This window comes from Aquarana catesbeiana, linkage group LG06 (assembly GCF_042186555.1).
Source record: "Aquarana catesbeiana isolate 2022-GZ linkage group LG06, ASM4218655v1, whole genome shotgun sequence".
Classification (NCBI taxonomy): domain Eukaryota; kingdom Metazoa; phylum Chordata; class Amphibia; order Anura; family Ranidae; genus Aquarana; species Aquarana catesbeiana.
Window position 1 is genome coordinate 384,123,708 of NC_133329.1, and position 14,827 is coordinate 384,138,534.

The window sequence follows — 14,827 nt, forward strand, 5'->3', positions numbered from 1 at the left end:
CCTCGGCGCTAGCGGGAGTTAAAAGCGCCCCTCTAGCCGCCGAAAAGCGCAGCTAAAACGGCAGAAAAGCGCCACTAAAACCAGCATCGCTTTACCGCGAACGCGGCTGCGCTAGCAGCGTGAAAGGGGTCTTAGAGAGGGTTATACCCCTGTCAGAGTTTATTTTGCCATCTGTGTCCTATTGGAGAGATTTCCCTTCACTTCCTGTCCCATAGCCAAAACAGGAAGTGAGAGGAAATCCCTGCAAATTAGAAGAATCCCTTGGGGCCCTCCAGGTCACACCAGAACTAGTGTCCCCATTGGAGGATTTCCCCTCTGTTACCTTTCTGGGACAACCGAAAATTTTGGATTTTCCTTTACGTTCTATGATAACGGTAAACAGGGCAAATAGAGAGGGTGAGTCATCCTAATGAGGGCACAGACAGCAATAAAAACCTGACAGGGATTCTAATCCATCTTCAATCTATCCAAGCCTTAAAAAAAAAGTTTTGCCTTTAGTTATACTTCAACAGTTAAAGTGGTTCTAAAGTCAGAAGGTTTTTATCTTATGCATTCTATGTGTCCAGCAGCCCTCATCAGCCTCCCTAATACATACTTGAGCCCCATCTCGATCCAGCGATGTTGCAGGAGAGACTCGGCAGCCCGGGACTCTCCCTCCTCATTGGCTGAGACAGCAACAAAGCGCCTTTGGCTCCCGCTGCTGTCAGGCAAAGTCAGTAAGCCAATGAGGAGAGAGAGGGGGCGGGGTTAGGCCACGGCTCTGTGTCTGAATAGACACACGGAGCTCTGGCTTGGCTCGGGTGGCCCCATAGCAAGCTGCTTGCTGTGGGGGCACTCAACAGGAGGGAGGGGTCAGGAGCGCCGGTGAGGGACCCGAGAAGAGGAGGATCCAGGCTTCCCTGTGCAAAGCCATTACCCAGAGCAGGTAAGTATAACAAGTAACTTATGGGCACTGATTAGGTGTCACTGATGAGGAGGCACTAATATGCCACACTGATGGGCACTGATAGGTGGCACTGATTAGCATTGAGAGGTGGCACTGGTGGGCACTGATAGGTGGCAGTGGTGGGCACTGATGAACAGCACTGGTGGGCACTGATAGGTGGCATGGGTAGGCAGCACTGATGAGCGGCATTGATGGGCAGCGCTGATGGGCACTGATATGAGGCATTAATGGGCATTGATGGGCAGCACTGATGAGCAGGCACTGATGGGAGGCACTGACTGGCATCACCTATGGGCACTGATTGGTGGCACTGATGGGCACTATTGGGGCTTTTCTGTAATCAGGGCACTGATGGTCAGTGCCCTGATTACCTGCCCAGGTCTCCTCTGTGAGGAGATGTCGCTGATTGGCACTCTGTCAGTGTGAGGTGAGGGGAGCCGATGAACAGCACTTCCGTATTTACATGTGACAGGCTGTGATTGCACAGAGCCGATCACATGGATAAAAAGCCACGGCTCTTTACAGAGATCGGTGTCACACCGTGTCCGAGCAACACAGGGCGGCTGCGATTGCCGCGCTGCGTGCCCCAGTGGGCGTGCGATAGCAGCCATTTTGGGGCGCCGTCATATGACGTCCTCCCAGAATAAGAGCCTCACCTTCCCTCCGTCATTTGACGGTGGGTGGGCGGCAAACGGTTAAGTGTTTTGTCTCATCCATGTAAACTGAAACATTCTGCTGGAGGGCTTGTGAAAAACAACAGACTTGCTGTCTGGATCACCAGATGAAAATAGAAGAAAGAAAAAAAAAAGAAAACTAATACAGTCATCACATCTAAGAATTGCAATATAATAAATGTTTGCTTTTGGGTTTAATACTGCTTGAATGATATGTGAACAAAGATGGCGCCGCCCTTCTGGAGAGAAAAGACATTGCCATGGAGAGAAATAATAAATACCTGGAAGTGTTACAATTTACACTTTACATGAAAATGTAATGCTAGGTCCACTTTAACCCTATCCCCCCCCCCCCCCACTCTACCCTTACTCTCGGTACCCTGATTTAGAGAACCCTGCAGCCTAACGCAAAAACCCATGCAGATTTCTTCTTCCTGTATCACACACAGAGCCTCCGGCAAAGTTTGTACCCGGTGGATGCTCCCCGTCTGTGCTCCATGTGACAGAGGGTGACCCCTTAACTATAGTCTGTGAGCTGACACGCACTCCAGATGTCATTCGCTGGATAAAGAATGGTCAGAGGGTGACACCGGACGGCAACCTGACCATGGATGATGAGGACAAAAAGTGTACGCTGAGCCTGTTGTGCGCACAGGAGGACCATGCTGGACAGTATGAGTGCAATGTGGGGACCGACTCCTGCATTTTCCAGGTGCATGTGGATGGTGAGTTCCATCAGATCTGCTCTCTAAGAGGTGCCTTGTGTTGTGGTGTGACCTCATTGTCTTGTCTTCCAACTATCATGCATGGGAAACAATCATATCCTTTCATGCCAAATGTTTTAGTAGGGTTGAGCGAACCTGGATCTGTAGACCAATTGGCAGCTATCGGGCAATTGCCATTGATCTCTGGATGACTTGTGAGCTGGTCATGAGGTCCTTTGTATCCATGGCCAGTTCCCTTCCTGTGTGCAGAAGAAGCAGCTTTCCCATTTCAGGAGGTAGTGTGGGTCCCCTGCCCCACCTAATAAATTGGCCAAAAGGTGACTAACTCTCTTTTGTGTTAGGAGAACCTAGAACGAACCCACGTGAGTGAGCCCGCCAGGAAGCTGTGAGCTTTATTGGGCCAAGCATAAGGCCAACAAGGTGTTCCCCACCTCAGTGGAATGCCTGAGTCACAGATAATTGGCTCAGTATAGTATTCCTGGTAGGCTCGCTTAGGTAAATTTGGACTAGGTTCACCAAAGCTCATCTCTAATCTCCACCATGAAAGGACAAATTGGCGGAGTCTGCCCCACCAAGCCAGGACTGTTCCCAGTCTTTCCCTGACCTACCAGCTCCTTTAGCGGTTCACTCCATCCAGATTTTTGGACCTACCAAGCAGATCGGGGTTAAGTCTGCAGATAAAGTGGATTCACTCATCAGATGAAGTCATGGCCAGTTGTAGTCACATTATGCCCTACACATCTGTTATACTTCATTTCAGATAAAGCCTTCATGCACATAGACACTTTTCCATCAATAGATAGAAAAGCTTTAGCAACCAAATTCCATAATGTTTCTGGACGAAAGACAGAAAAAAAAAGATGTACCAATTGCCATGAACTTCTCCTTGAGTTCCATCTCCAGCCCACTCCAACCCCTTTTGTCAATTATCTAAGAACACCTACTTGGGACGCAGATGAGAGATTCACATCTCAGTTAGGCAGGGCAGGGTCCTAATTGTCTATCGAATACACCGAGCCTGATGTAAGAAAAAAATGTGCTTACTAAAGCCAGCCACAGATTAATTGAAGTTCAGGAAGGACTGGCCAAGATTCAATTCATCTATGGGCAGGCTGATTATACCCAAATCGATCCATCCTTTATAAAGCTTGTCTGAGTTGTTAGAAAAAAGGGGGGTGTTGCACTCTGCAGATCTCAGTGAGGAGAGCTCTGAGAGCTGATTGGTGGGAAAAGACCCCCCCCCCCCCCCCCTTCACTCAGCTCACAGGAACAGAGCTGAGGCTGTCAATCAGCTGGAGGTTCCTCCCCTGTCACCTTTATTTCTCTTGGTGTCAGGAAAACTTGTCAGAAGTGACTCATGCTGATAGCAGAGGAAGGAAGCAGCCGACAGAAATGACACTTAGGGGGTTATTTACGAAAGGTAAATCCACTTTGCACTACAAGTGCACTTGAAAGTGCAGTCGCTGTAGATCCGAGGGGGACATGCAAGGAAAATAAAAAACAGCATTTTAGCTTGCATGTGATTGGATGTTAAAATCAGCAGAGCTTCCCCCTAATTTCAGATCTACCCCTTAGATTTAGAGCGATTGCGCTTCCAAGTGCACTTTCAGTGCACTTGTAGTGCAAAGTGGATTTGCCTTTCGTAAATAACCCCCATAGTGCTCTTAATTGAGACAAGTACACACAATAGAGGGATATGCTTTGTTCATATTGCATGTCTGAAGTTTACAACCACTTTAAATTTTTCCTTGCAGCATCCTTTTAAATGTAAAATCTGCCCACACAGCCATGTCATTCATACACAGTAAAATGTAAGTGAAAATTCTACAACTCCCATCTTCCACCAAGACAAGGGGACTCGTAGTTCCCTTTCCCTCATTGGATTTCAGGTCTATCAATCATGTAGGCGTTACCTAGGGTGGTCCACCCATCAAGGCATTTTGATATTTGCACAACCCTTCTCAAGAGCCAACCCACTGCTTACATCAGGGAAGAGGGGTCTTGGGAGGAGAACTAAAACATGTGCACTGCTGCAGAAAAACTTGTTCGTTTTCGTTTTATTCGGGTTTTTTCTTTTTTTCGTTTTTTGGGTCATTCGTTATGATCGCAATTCGTAAATTCGTAAATTCGAAAACATTCCGAAAATTCCTAATTTTGTAAATTCTAAAATTCTTAATTTTGTAAATTCGAAAATAAGAAAGAAAATCCCAAAATTCGAATGAACGAAATCCGAAAATTCTAAATAATAACTAACTAATAATAACTATTAAATTATAGGTACTGTATTGGAATTTTCCTTTCAAATCTGGCTGTTAGTGAACATAACAAATCCAAATGTATTCCTTACTAAGGAATAGATAAAGGGGGGAAAATTCATGTTTTGTATAAAAGTAAATAATATTTTCTAAATAAATTCTTTAAAATAATAGATAAAAGTCACAATGAAAATGGGAAGGGACAAAAGTTGAACTGAAAAGTTGAAATAAGTCTCTCAAAAGAATTCACTGAAGTGGAAAAAAAAAAATTCAAATTTATCCGAAGTTACGAATTATTCAAAATAACAAATGCTGCATTTAATCCAATGGAACGGAACGAACTAGTAATAAATAATAATAATAAAACGTTTTTATTATTATTATTGATATCTATTATTATTAATGCGTTACGTTCCATTGGTTTAGATATGGCATTCATTATTTCGGATAATTCGTAACTTCGGATGAATTCGTATTCGTTACGTTCACTAACAGCCAAATTTGAAAAGGAAATTCCAATACCTATAATTTAATAGTTAATTATTATTTCAGACTTTCGAATTTTTGGCTTTTTGGACTTTCGAATTTACGAATTTTCGAATATTTGAATTTACGAATATTTGAAAAAATATGTTAATTCGGATGTCTCCAAATAAACGAATTTGTCGAAATTTGCTAAAAAACAAATTCGGAACGAAACGAATTGCACATGTCTAGAACTGAGGCAGGGTGCTGTGATTTTTTTTTTTTAGAGAGCTATGTACAGTACTGCACCGGCCCCTCCCACCAGACATGATCTGCCTGCATTGCATAGAGAAGCACAGAGACATACCTCCCAACTTTTTGAGATGGGAATGAGGGACACCAATCAGCAAAAGTATGCAGGCATAGGACACACCCCTTGCCACGCCTGCTTAAAGGAGAATTGTACAAAAAAAAAACAAGATTGGTTAAACCCACAAGTGCTTTTTTTTTACCACTACTATTCCTTTATATTGGCTTTTGGAATTTACAAATGCAGCAATTTAGAAATTAGATGAAAGGTTTAGCACTGGAAAACACTTTTTGAATGATAAAAAGTGCATTTTATATACAACTACATAGATCAGACCAAAATGAGGGACAAATAAGGAGGAATGAGGGACAGAGGGACATTGCTCCAAATCAGGGACAGTCCCTCGAAATCAGGGACAGTCCCTCGAAATCCAGGACAGTTGGAAGCTGTGAAAATGTAAGTTTTTTTGGATAATTTCATTAGCATATTGAGGAGGTGGCGGGGAGCAGATTAAACTTCCTTTTTAGGTACAGCGCAGACACGGCGAGGCCTTTATGGTGTCTCGGGAGTCCCGGCAAAGTCTGCAGGAGACAGATATACAGCTCCAGCCCCCCCCCCCCCCGAGGGGAGAATTACTGTCCTGGCACAGCAACTCCGCTTCGGAGATCCAGAGGCTTAAATCTTTCTTTAATTTATGAACTAATCTCCTTCCAGCCCAACGCTCCTCAGTGAGAGCCGCCTTCTCCAGCTCCATAAAACCTCCATTTCTCCTAGATAGATTCAGAGGAGTCTGATATAAATGTGTCTTTAAAAGTAATTAGAAGGCCACTCGGCATAAATTACAAATTGGATTACATAAAGGATTTTTCATAACACTCGTGAATAGATATTTCAAAGTTCTGGGAACTTATCAGAACAAATTATATTTAAAACGGAGCTGGGAGTGTCATTTCCCCGGCGCGGTTTTAGTCTCATTTACGTTCAAGTCAACCGCAAACATAAGACGGGGCTCGCTGGACTGCTGGCCGACTCCTCGGGGGAAAAAAAGAAAAAAGGTCGGTGGGGGAGATTTAAAGGAACTGACGCTTTTGTCGCTCTCCCTATAGCCCTGTGCCCGACCTGCAGACCGAGGGCCGCATGTGGCCCTTTGGTATATGATATGCGTCCCTCCGCCCTCAGCTGTCTGTAGTGAGAACATTGATTAGGGTAATAGCATTGATCTCATGTACAGTGCCTGGACAAAGTATTCATACCCCTTGAAAATGATAAATGGTTTTCAAATTTTTTTTACAAATAAATATGTGAAAAAGTGTGGTGTGCATTTGTATTCAGCCCCCTTTACTCTGATATCCCTAACTAAAATCTAGTGGAACTAATTGCCTTCAGAAGTCACCTAATTAGTAAAGAGTCCTCCTGTGTATAATTTAATCTCAGTATAATTACAGCTGTTCTGTGAAGTCCTCAGAGGTTTGTTAGAGAACCTTAGTGAACAAACACAATCATGAAGGCCAAGGAACACACCAATCTTAGAACATCTCACACTGTATGGCACAACTGCACACCTACCAAGACATGGCCGTCCACCTAAACTGACAGGCCGGGCTGGTGCAAGGATTTTTGACACCCTAGGCAAAACCTCATTTTGCTGCCCCCTTGGCTCCACCCCTGACTCCACCCCTCTTTTCCCTGCCCATGTATGCCCCAACTTTTTAATAACTGCTACCAATTTGGGGGTGGAGTCAGTCACCGGCCCGACACATGATACTCATGCAGCGTATGTAGGAGCCTGAAGGTGGCAGCACCGGCATGGTGCCCCTGACTGATGTGCGCTCTAGGCCGATGCCTACCTCGCCTCTAGGTAGCGCCGGCCCTGTACAGGGGATATGTACACAGATAATCAAGGCACTGATCATCAGTGCCCTGATGATCAGTGTAGGCCCATCAGTGCTGTCTATCAGTGCTGCCCATCAGTGCCACCTATCAATGCGGCCTCATCAGTGCCCATCAGTGCAGCCTATCAGTGCCCACCAGTGCAGCCTATCAGTGCTGCTTCATCAGTGCAGCCTCATCAGTGCCCATCAGTGCAGCCTATCAGTGCTGCTTCATCAGTGCAGCCTCATCAGCACACATCAGTGCAGCCTATCAGTGCTGCTTCATCCATGCAGCCTCATCAGTGCCCATCAGTGCAGCCTATCAGTGCTCATCAGTGCTGCTTCATCAGTGCAGCCTCATCAGTGCTGCCTATCAGTGCCCACCAGTGCAGCCTATCAGTGCTGCTTCATCAGTGCAGCCTCATCAGTGCCCATCAGTGCAGCCTATCAGTGCTGCTTCATCAGTGCAGCCTCATCAGCACACATCAGTGCAGCCTATCAGTGCTGCTTCATCCATGCAGCCTCATCAGTGCCCATCAGTGCAGCCTATCAGTGCTCATCAGTGCTGCTTCATCAGTGCAGCCTCATCAGTGCTGCCTATCAGTGCCCATTAGTGCAGCCTATCAATTCTGCCCCATCAGTGCCCATCAGTGCAGCCTATCAATTCCACCTCATCAATGCCCATCAGTGCAGCCTTATCAGCGCACATCAATTCTTAATATATGTAATGTTTAATATATGTAATCCTTGAGAGGACTGTCAGGCTTATCAGTGCCCATCAGTGCTGCTTCATCAGTGTAGCCTCATCAGTGCCCATCAGTGCAGACTCATTAGTGCCCATCAGTGTAGCCTAATAATGCCTGCTCATTAGTGCAGCCTATCAGTGCCCATTAATGTGATTCATTAGTGTAGCCTATCAGTGCAGCCTATCATTGCCCATAAGTGTCGCCTATCAGTGCAGCCTACCAATGCAATTTAGTGCCACCTCATCAGTGCAGCCTATCAGTGCTCATCAGTGCAGCCTATCAGTGCCACCTCATCAGTGCCCATAAGTGCCGTTTATCAATGCCCATCAGTGAGGCCTATCAGTGCCAATCAGTGCTGCTTCATCAGTGCAGCCTCATCAGTACAGCCTTTCAATGCCGCCTCATATCAGTGCAGCCTATATCAGTGCCCATCAGGGCAGCCTATCAATGCCACCTCATCAGTACCTATCAGTGCAGCCTATCAGTGCCGCTTCATCAGTGCCCATCAGTACAGCCCATCAGTGCCGCTTCATCAGTGCCCATCAATTCAGCCTATCAGTGCTGCCTCATCAGTGTCCATAAGTGCCACCTATCAGTGCCCATCAGTGCAGCCTATCAATGCCCATCAGTGCTGCTTCGTCAGTGCAGCCTCATCAGTGTAGCCTACCAGTGGCCATCAGTGCAGCCTCATCAGAGCATATCAGTGAAGGAAAAAAATTACCTATATGCAAACTTTTATAGCAGAATCGTACCTCCTACTTGTGGCCACAGTCTGTAGCTCTGTTCATTTTCAAGGCAATACCATCCCTCCGGAATACATTACCCATAATTCTTTTCAGTACATCATCCATGAGGGAGGGGGAGGGAGAAACACGGTGCTCTGTTCTCTCCCCTATGTACTGCCACTGCTGGGAGAGATATGAGGAGGGAGCAGACATAAATGCTGCCCTCTTGGTTCCCTATCCAGCACTTGGAGGAAGAGATAGCAGGCACTGAGCTCAGCCTGCTCTCCAACAACACAGCCACGGGGGGTAGGGACACAGGAGGGGCACAACCCATGTCACAGCCTGCCCTGTCACAACTCACTAGCCACTCTGCAGAGCAGCGGCTCCAGTGGCAGGGTGGAAGGACAGCCCGCAGCTCGCCTCTCCCCTGTGTCACAGCGTCACTGCCTGGGTTCTCTGGGCTTTTACCTACCTTGCCTATAGGTAGCGCCAGCCCTGCTGACAGGCCGGGCAAGGAGAGCATTAATCAGAAAAGCAGCCAAGAGGCCCATGGTAACTCTGGAGGAGCTGCAGAGATCCACAGCTCAGGTGGGAGAATCTGTCCACAGGACAACTATTAGTCGTGTTCTCCACAAATCTGGCCTTTATGCAAGAGTGGCAAGAAAGCAGGGACAGGCAAGCTGGTCAGAGTTGATGAGAAGATAGATTGAGCCAAATACAGGGCAATCTTAGAAGAAAACTTGTTAGAGTCTGCAAAAGACTTGAGACTGGGGCGGAGGTTCACCTTCCAGCAGGACAACGACCCTAAACATACAGCCAGAGCTACAATGGAATGGTTTAGATCACAGCATATTCATGTGTTAGAATGGCCCAGTCAAAGTCCAGACCTAAATCCAATTGAAAATCTGTGGCAAGACTTGAAAATTGCTGTTCACAGACGCTCTCCATCCAAGAGCTTGAGCTATTTTGTAAAGAATGGGCAAAAATGTCACTCTCTAGATGTGCAAAGCTGGTAGAGACATCCCCAAAAAAACTTGCAGCTGTAATTGCAGAGAAAAGGGGGTTCTACAAAGTATTGACTCAGGGGGGCTGAATACAAATGCACGTCACACTTTTCACATATTTATTTGTAAAAACGTTTGAAAACCATTTATCATTTTCCTTCCACTTCACAATTATGTGCCACTTTGTGTTGGTCTATCACATAAAATCCCAATAAAATACATTTACGTTTTGGTTGTAACATGACAAAATGTGGAAAATTTCAAGGGGGTATGAATACTTTTTCAAGGCACTGTAACATATTCCCAGTTTTGTATTCTGCAGCATATCCCCAGCCGCATAAGTAGCATGTCCACACTCTCCGACCCTCATTTCCTCTATTAGGCCAGCCATAGATGGATCGATTCTCCCCTGAACTGAGTCCCAACTGAACCATCCAAAATTTGAATCCCCCCAGGAGAACACAATCGTTTCACAGGATGGATATCCCCATCAACCCAGTCAGGGTTGATGGGGGATTTGAGCGATTCAAAATCACATCATGTATGGCCTGCCTTAGGTCTGCAGTTTCTGAAAGTCCTCTCAAGCACACCTCCCAACTTTTTGAGATGGGAATGAGGGACATCTATCAGCAAAAGTATGCAGGCATAGGACACACCCCTTGCCACGCCCTCTTAAAGGAGAATTGTACAAAAAAACAAGATTGGTTAAACCCACAAGCGCTTTTTTTACTACTCCTATTCCTTTATATTGGCTTTTGGAATTTACAAGTGCAGCAATTTAGAAATCAGATGAAAGGTCTAGCAATGGAAAACACTTTAAGATAGATAAAAAGTGCATTTTATATACATCTATATAGATCAGACCAAAATGAGGGACAAATGAGGAGGAATGAGGGACAGAGGGACATTGCTCCAAATCAGGGACAGTCCCTCGAAATCAGGGACAGTTGGAAGGTATGTCTCAAGCATTACATATATTAAACATTGTGTGCCGTCCTTTTGTGATGTCAGGGCCCACATTTGGGACATCCTGTAGCTGATGAGTTGACACCACGGGTTGCAGAAAAGAAAATCATTCAGATTCCCCCCCATCAAGACTGTCATGTTAATTGGGTAATCCCTTCCCAGAGAGCTATTGTGTTCTGCTGGCGGGGAGCTGTCCCTGCTGGCAGAACACAATGACTGCTGGCGGCTATAGCCGCTGGCAATAATCACATTAAAGAAAAATCTGACAGGCTGGTTGTACTGAAGTCAATCGATGAATCGACTCTAGTACAACCAGCCTGCCCATAGATGGATCGAATCTCGGCTGGTCCCTGTTGAATCGGCTGAGATTAGATCCATCTATGGCCAGCTTTACACATTACTTACTTAACATTAAAATCTATACCCATACCTCCCAACTTTTTGAGATGGGAATGAGGGACACCTATCAGCAAAAGTACGCAGGCATAGGACACACCCCTTGCCACGCCCCCTTAAAGGAGAATTATACTAAAAAACAAGATTGGTTAAACCCACAACTGCTTTTTTTTACCACTAATATTTCTTGATATTGGCTTTTGGAATGTACAAATGCAGCAATTTAGAAATCAGATAAAAGGTTTAGTTCTGGAAAACACTTTTTGATATATAAAAAGTGCATTTTATATACAACTATATAGATCAGACCAAAATCAGGGGCAAATGAGGAGGAATGAGGGACAGAGGGACATTTCTCCAAATCAGGGACAGTCCCTCGAAATCAGGGACAGTTGGGAGTTGTGTATATCTGACAAGTTAACATTAATACTGTATACTACACACACAATTTTACATATTTACAGCTTTTGCCAACATGGAAGATCCAAATTCTTTGACAAATTTTACCCACCAAAACTTCCCACACTTATGGTGAAGCATGTTGAATAATGAGTGATCTTTTTGTGTTTAGGACCCCCAGGACCCTCTCCTTGTGTTATAAGTCATGCATGTGATGTGATCTGGTCTCTAACGGTGACCATGCACTCTTCAATAAATTATTGATTCCTTTTCCGATCAATCACTTCGGATAGGACTAATCAATCTATAGTCCTCAACTCATTCGATCGATATTCAACACACGGTAAAGTGGATTTTGAATAGTAGTTAAAGCAGAATTAAGCCCCCAAATCAAACTTTTTCTTATATTGTAGCTTACCATTTCTTACATGTGATGGCTGTAAATGGTTATAAAGTATTAGCTGGAGTTTGGCGTCAATTTTTGAATGTATCCAAATCTGCTAGCACATCTGACACTCCCCTCCCCCCCCACAATGATAATGCTGTTGTCCAAAGGTGCCTCCTCTGCTCCTTCATCCAGAGTGGGGGCGCTCTAATACAGGAGGTGTGTTGCTGGCCAGATTAACAGGTGAAAACAGAGGGGGAAAAGTAATGCAGCCACCACATCTAATGATTGGTAAGCTGCAATATATTAAGTTTATTGTGTTTAATACTGCTTTTAGATACAATCACAAGTTCATCCATCACATCTCTGTGTTCCACCATGTAATCTCATAATCTGATCGATGAAAATACAATTATAGTCATGAACAAAGTATCTCAGTGTTGCCGATCAATGCAAAACGATCAATAATTTTCCACCCTGGCTTACCGAGTCAGTTTGATCGAATCTGACTGTTTGATTGGCTGCTGGTTCTATAGTTTTGACCAAACTATCATCTGATCGATATGCAGAATCGAAGCATGTATGGCCGCCATAAGTGACTTGTTGTCATACTGATTCACTGTTCCATGTTAGAGCTTTAGACTGTGCCCATCCTATTTCTTTATATGATTCATTTGTATAGTACATCGCTGTAATAAAAAAATCGATTGTAATTCATAGTTGTGTTTATTCATCTAGATGGGAAACTGTCATCTAAATGGTGAATTAGAGGTCAGGCAGGTGACAAAGCAGCAGATGTCGGACTTTACCTGACCGCTGACTCCCAAGGTGGAGATGCTTAGAAAAGTGGAATAAAGCTTAATTCCCGAGATGCTTTATTTCCATAGTTACATTGGTCCAGCTTGGACCTACTGTATGTACAGTAAGTGTACATATTCCCTACCTGGCTGATCCTTCTGGAAGCAGAAAACCACTGTAGTAGTCGGTGCTACTACAATGATCCTCGCTGTCTTCTGGGTTCTGTTCTGATTGGCTACCCTGCTTCGTAGTGAACACAACTCACTCGGCTTGAGCAACCTGAATTTTTTTCAGTGAATACAAGGCATTCACTGATTGGATGATATGGGGATTGTGACATCACCACCCTGCCTCTCCACCTCGTCCAATTAGAAAATACCTTGTATCCATGGAGAAAAACACAAGGTGTTCTCTAAATGGTGCCTGTGCCAAGTGAGTAGGGGCAGACGCTCGGCACGGGGCCTGGAAGACAGCAAGGGTCACAGTTTTGATTTAAATGCCCTTTTATACATTGCAGGGGCGGATCCAGAGTCTAGTCTCGGGAGGGGCACTGCCAGAAAATACCTTTTTTTTGCGGGCAATTTATCAGGGAAACGGCTGGTGTTGGCGCTTCAATCATCACGGCACCCTGGTTATTATGGTGTCAGGATGATTGAAGCGCATTATTTCTATTCTTACATTGTAATATAAAATTAAATAGTTCAACTCCCCATAATGCAGAATCAGTGGGAGCCCTGAGTGTGTCACTTTCCACGTCGCCTGTCACCAGATGCGGATTGTCACCTGCCGTGTCACTTTCCTGCTAAGGTGGTCTCTTGTGTCCCAGAGTCAGGCAGCAGCGAGGGCGGAAACGCAGGGATGCAGGGCGGGCGCAGGGTGGTGAGAGATGTCATCTCTCTGCTCCCCTGCCCGCCAGCTCCCTGATTGGCCAGCAGCCCAGTCACACATGGAGCCGCCCAGCTACCCCCCCCTCACCCACCCACTCACCGACTCACTCACTCACCGAGCCGCCCGCACTGTCACCTGCAGGGCTGCCCGCACTGTCAGCCACGGGGGGGGGGGGGCGCCCGCACTGTAGAGCCGCCCGCACTGTCACTTGCAGGGCTGCCCGCACTGTCAGCCGCGGAGCCGCCCGCACTGTCACCCGCATTCTCGGAGGGGGCAATTTCCCCGTTTCCCCCCCCCGGATCCGCCCCTGATACATTGACATACCTCCTTAGACCCAATCTGTCCAGACAGTATGGTCAATGGCTGACTTGGCATCCACAGGTAGCTTAAAGTGATTGTAAAGTCTCGTTTTTTTTTTCAACAAACATGTTATACTTATCTGCTCTGTGTAGTGGATTTGCACAGAGCAGCCCAGATCCTCCTCTTATCGGGTCCCTCTTCTGTGCTCCTGACCCCTCCCTCCCTTTGAGTGCCCCCACAGCAAGCAGCTTGCTATGGGGGCACCCAAGCCGAGCTGCAGCTCCATATGTCCATACAGACATGGTGCTGAGGTTTGGTCCCGCCCTCTCTCTCTCCTGATTGGCTAACTGGCTTTGATTGACAGCAGCGGGAGACAATGGCACCGCTGCTGTGTATCAGCCAATCAGGAGGGAGAATCCTGGGTGGCCGAGAAACTCGTGGACATCGCTGGACAGAGATGGGGTTCAGGTAAGTATGGGGGGGGGGGCTGCTGCACACAGAATACATAGAATGCATTAAGATAAAAAACCTTCTGCCTTTACAATCACTTTAACTCTTCATTAGGACATAGACATTGAATCCAACACAATTTTACTTTATCTAATTGCAGTACAGAGGATGTTTTTCAAGTCCTTTCGAGTGTAAGAAGACAATGACTTTCTTAAGCCCTGTCTCTGTAAAGTGCTAACACAGAGAACACTTGGAAGAAACAGGAAGGGTCTAGCTAGGACTAAACTAACTAGCACTAAACAGAAGGGGAGGACAGAGGGAGAAACCATAGTAAGCTGCTTTAGGCTTGGTTCACACCTATGCGAATTGGATACAGGAAAATCCACATCCAATTCGCAATAGCAGGAGATTTTGACCGGCTCTCTATGGAGCTGGTTCACATATCTCTGCTGCGGCTGCGGTGCGAATTTGCACAGGAGTCCTGTGCGTCTTTTGGTCCGTTTCAGGTCCAAATTCAGCCAAAT

The 14,827-nt window shown here is 45.8% G+C and overlaps 1 protein-coding gene across 1 annotated transcript in view; it reads left to right on the plus strand.

Moving 5' to 3' along the window:
* OBSL1 (obscurin like cytoskeletal adaptor 1) overlaps window positions 1–14,827 on the plus strand; it is a 152,983-nt gene that overhangs the window by 96,595 nt on the left and 41,561 nt on the right. Inside the window, exon 17 of the mRNA XM_073634270.1 lies at window positions 2,070–2,345. Within this exon, the coding sequence (XP_073490371.1) occupies window positions 2,070–2,345 (276 nt within the window). The remainder of the gene's footprint in view (window positions 1–2,069; window positions 2,346–14,827) is intronic.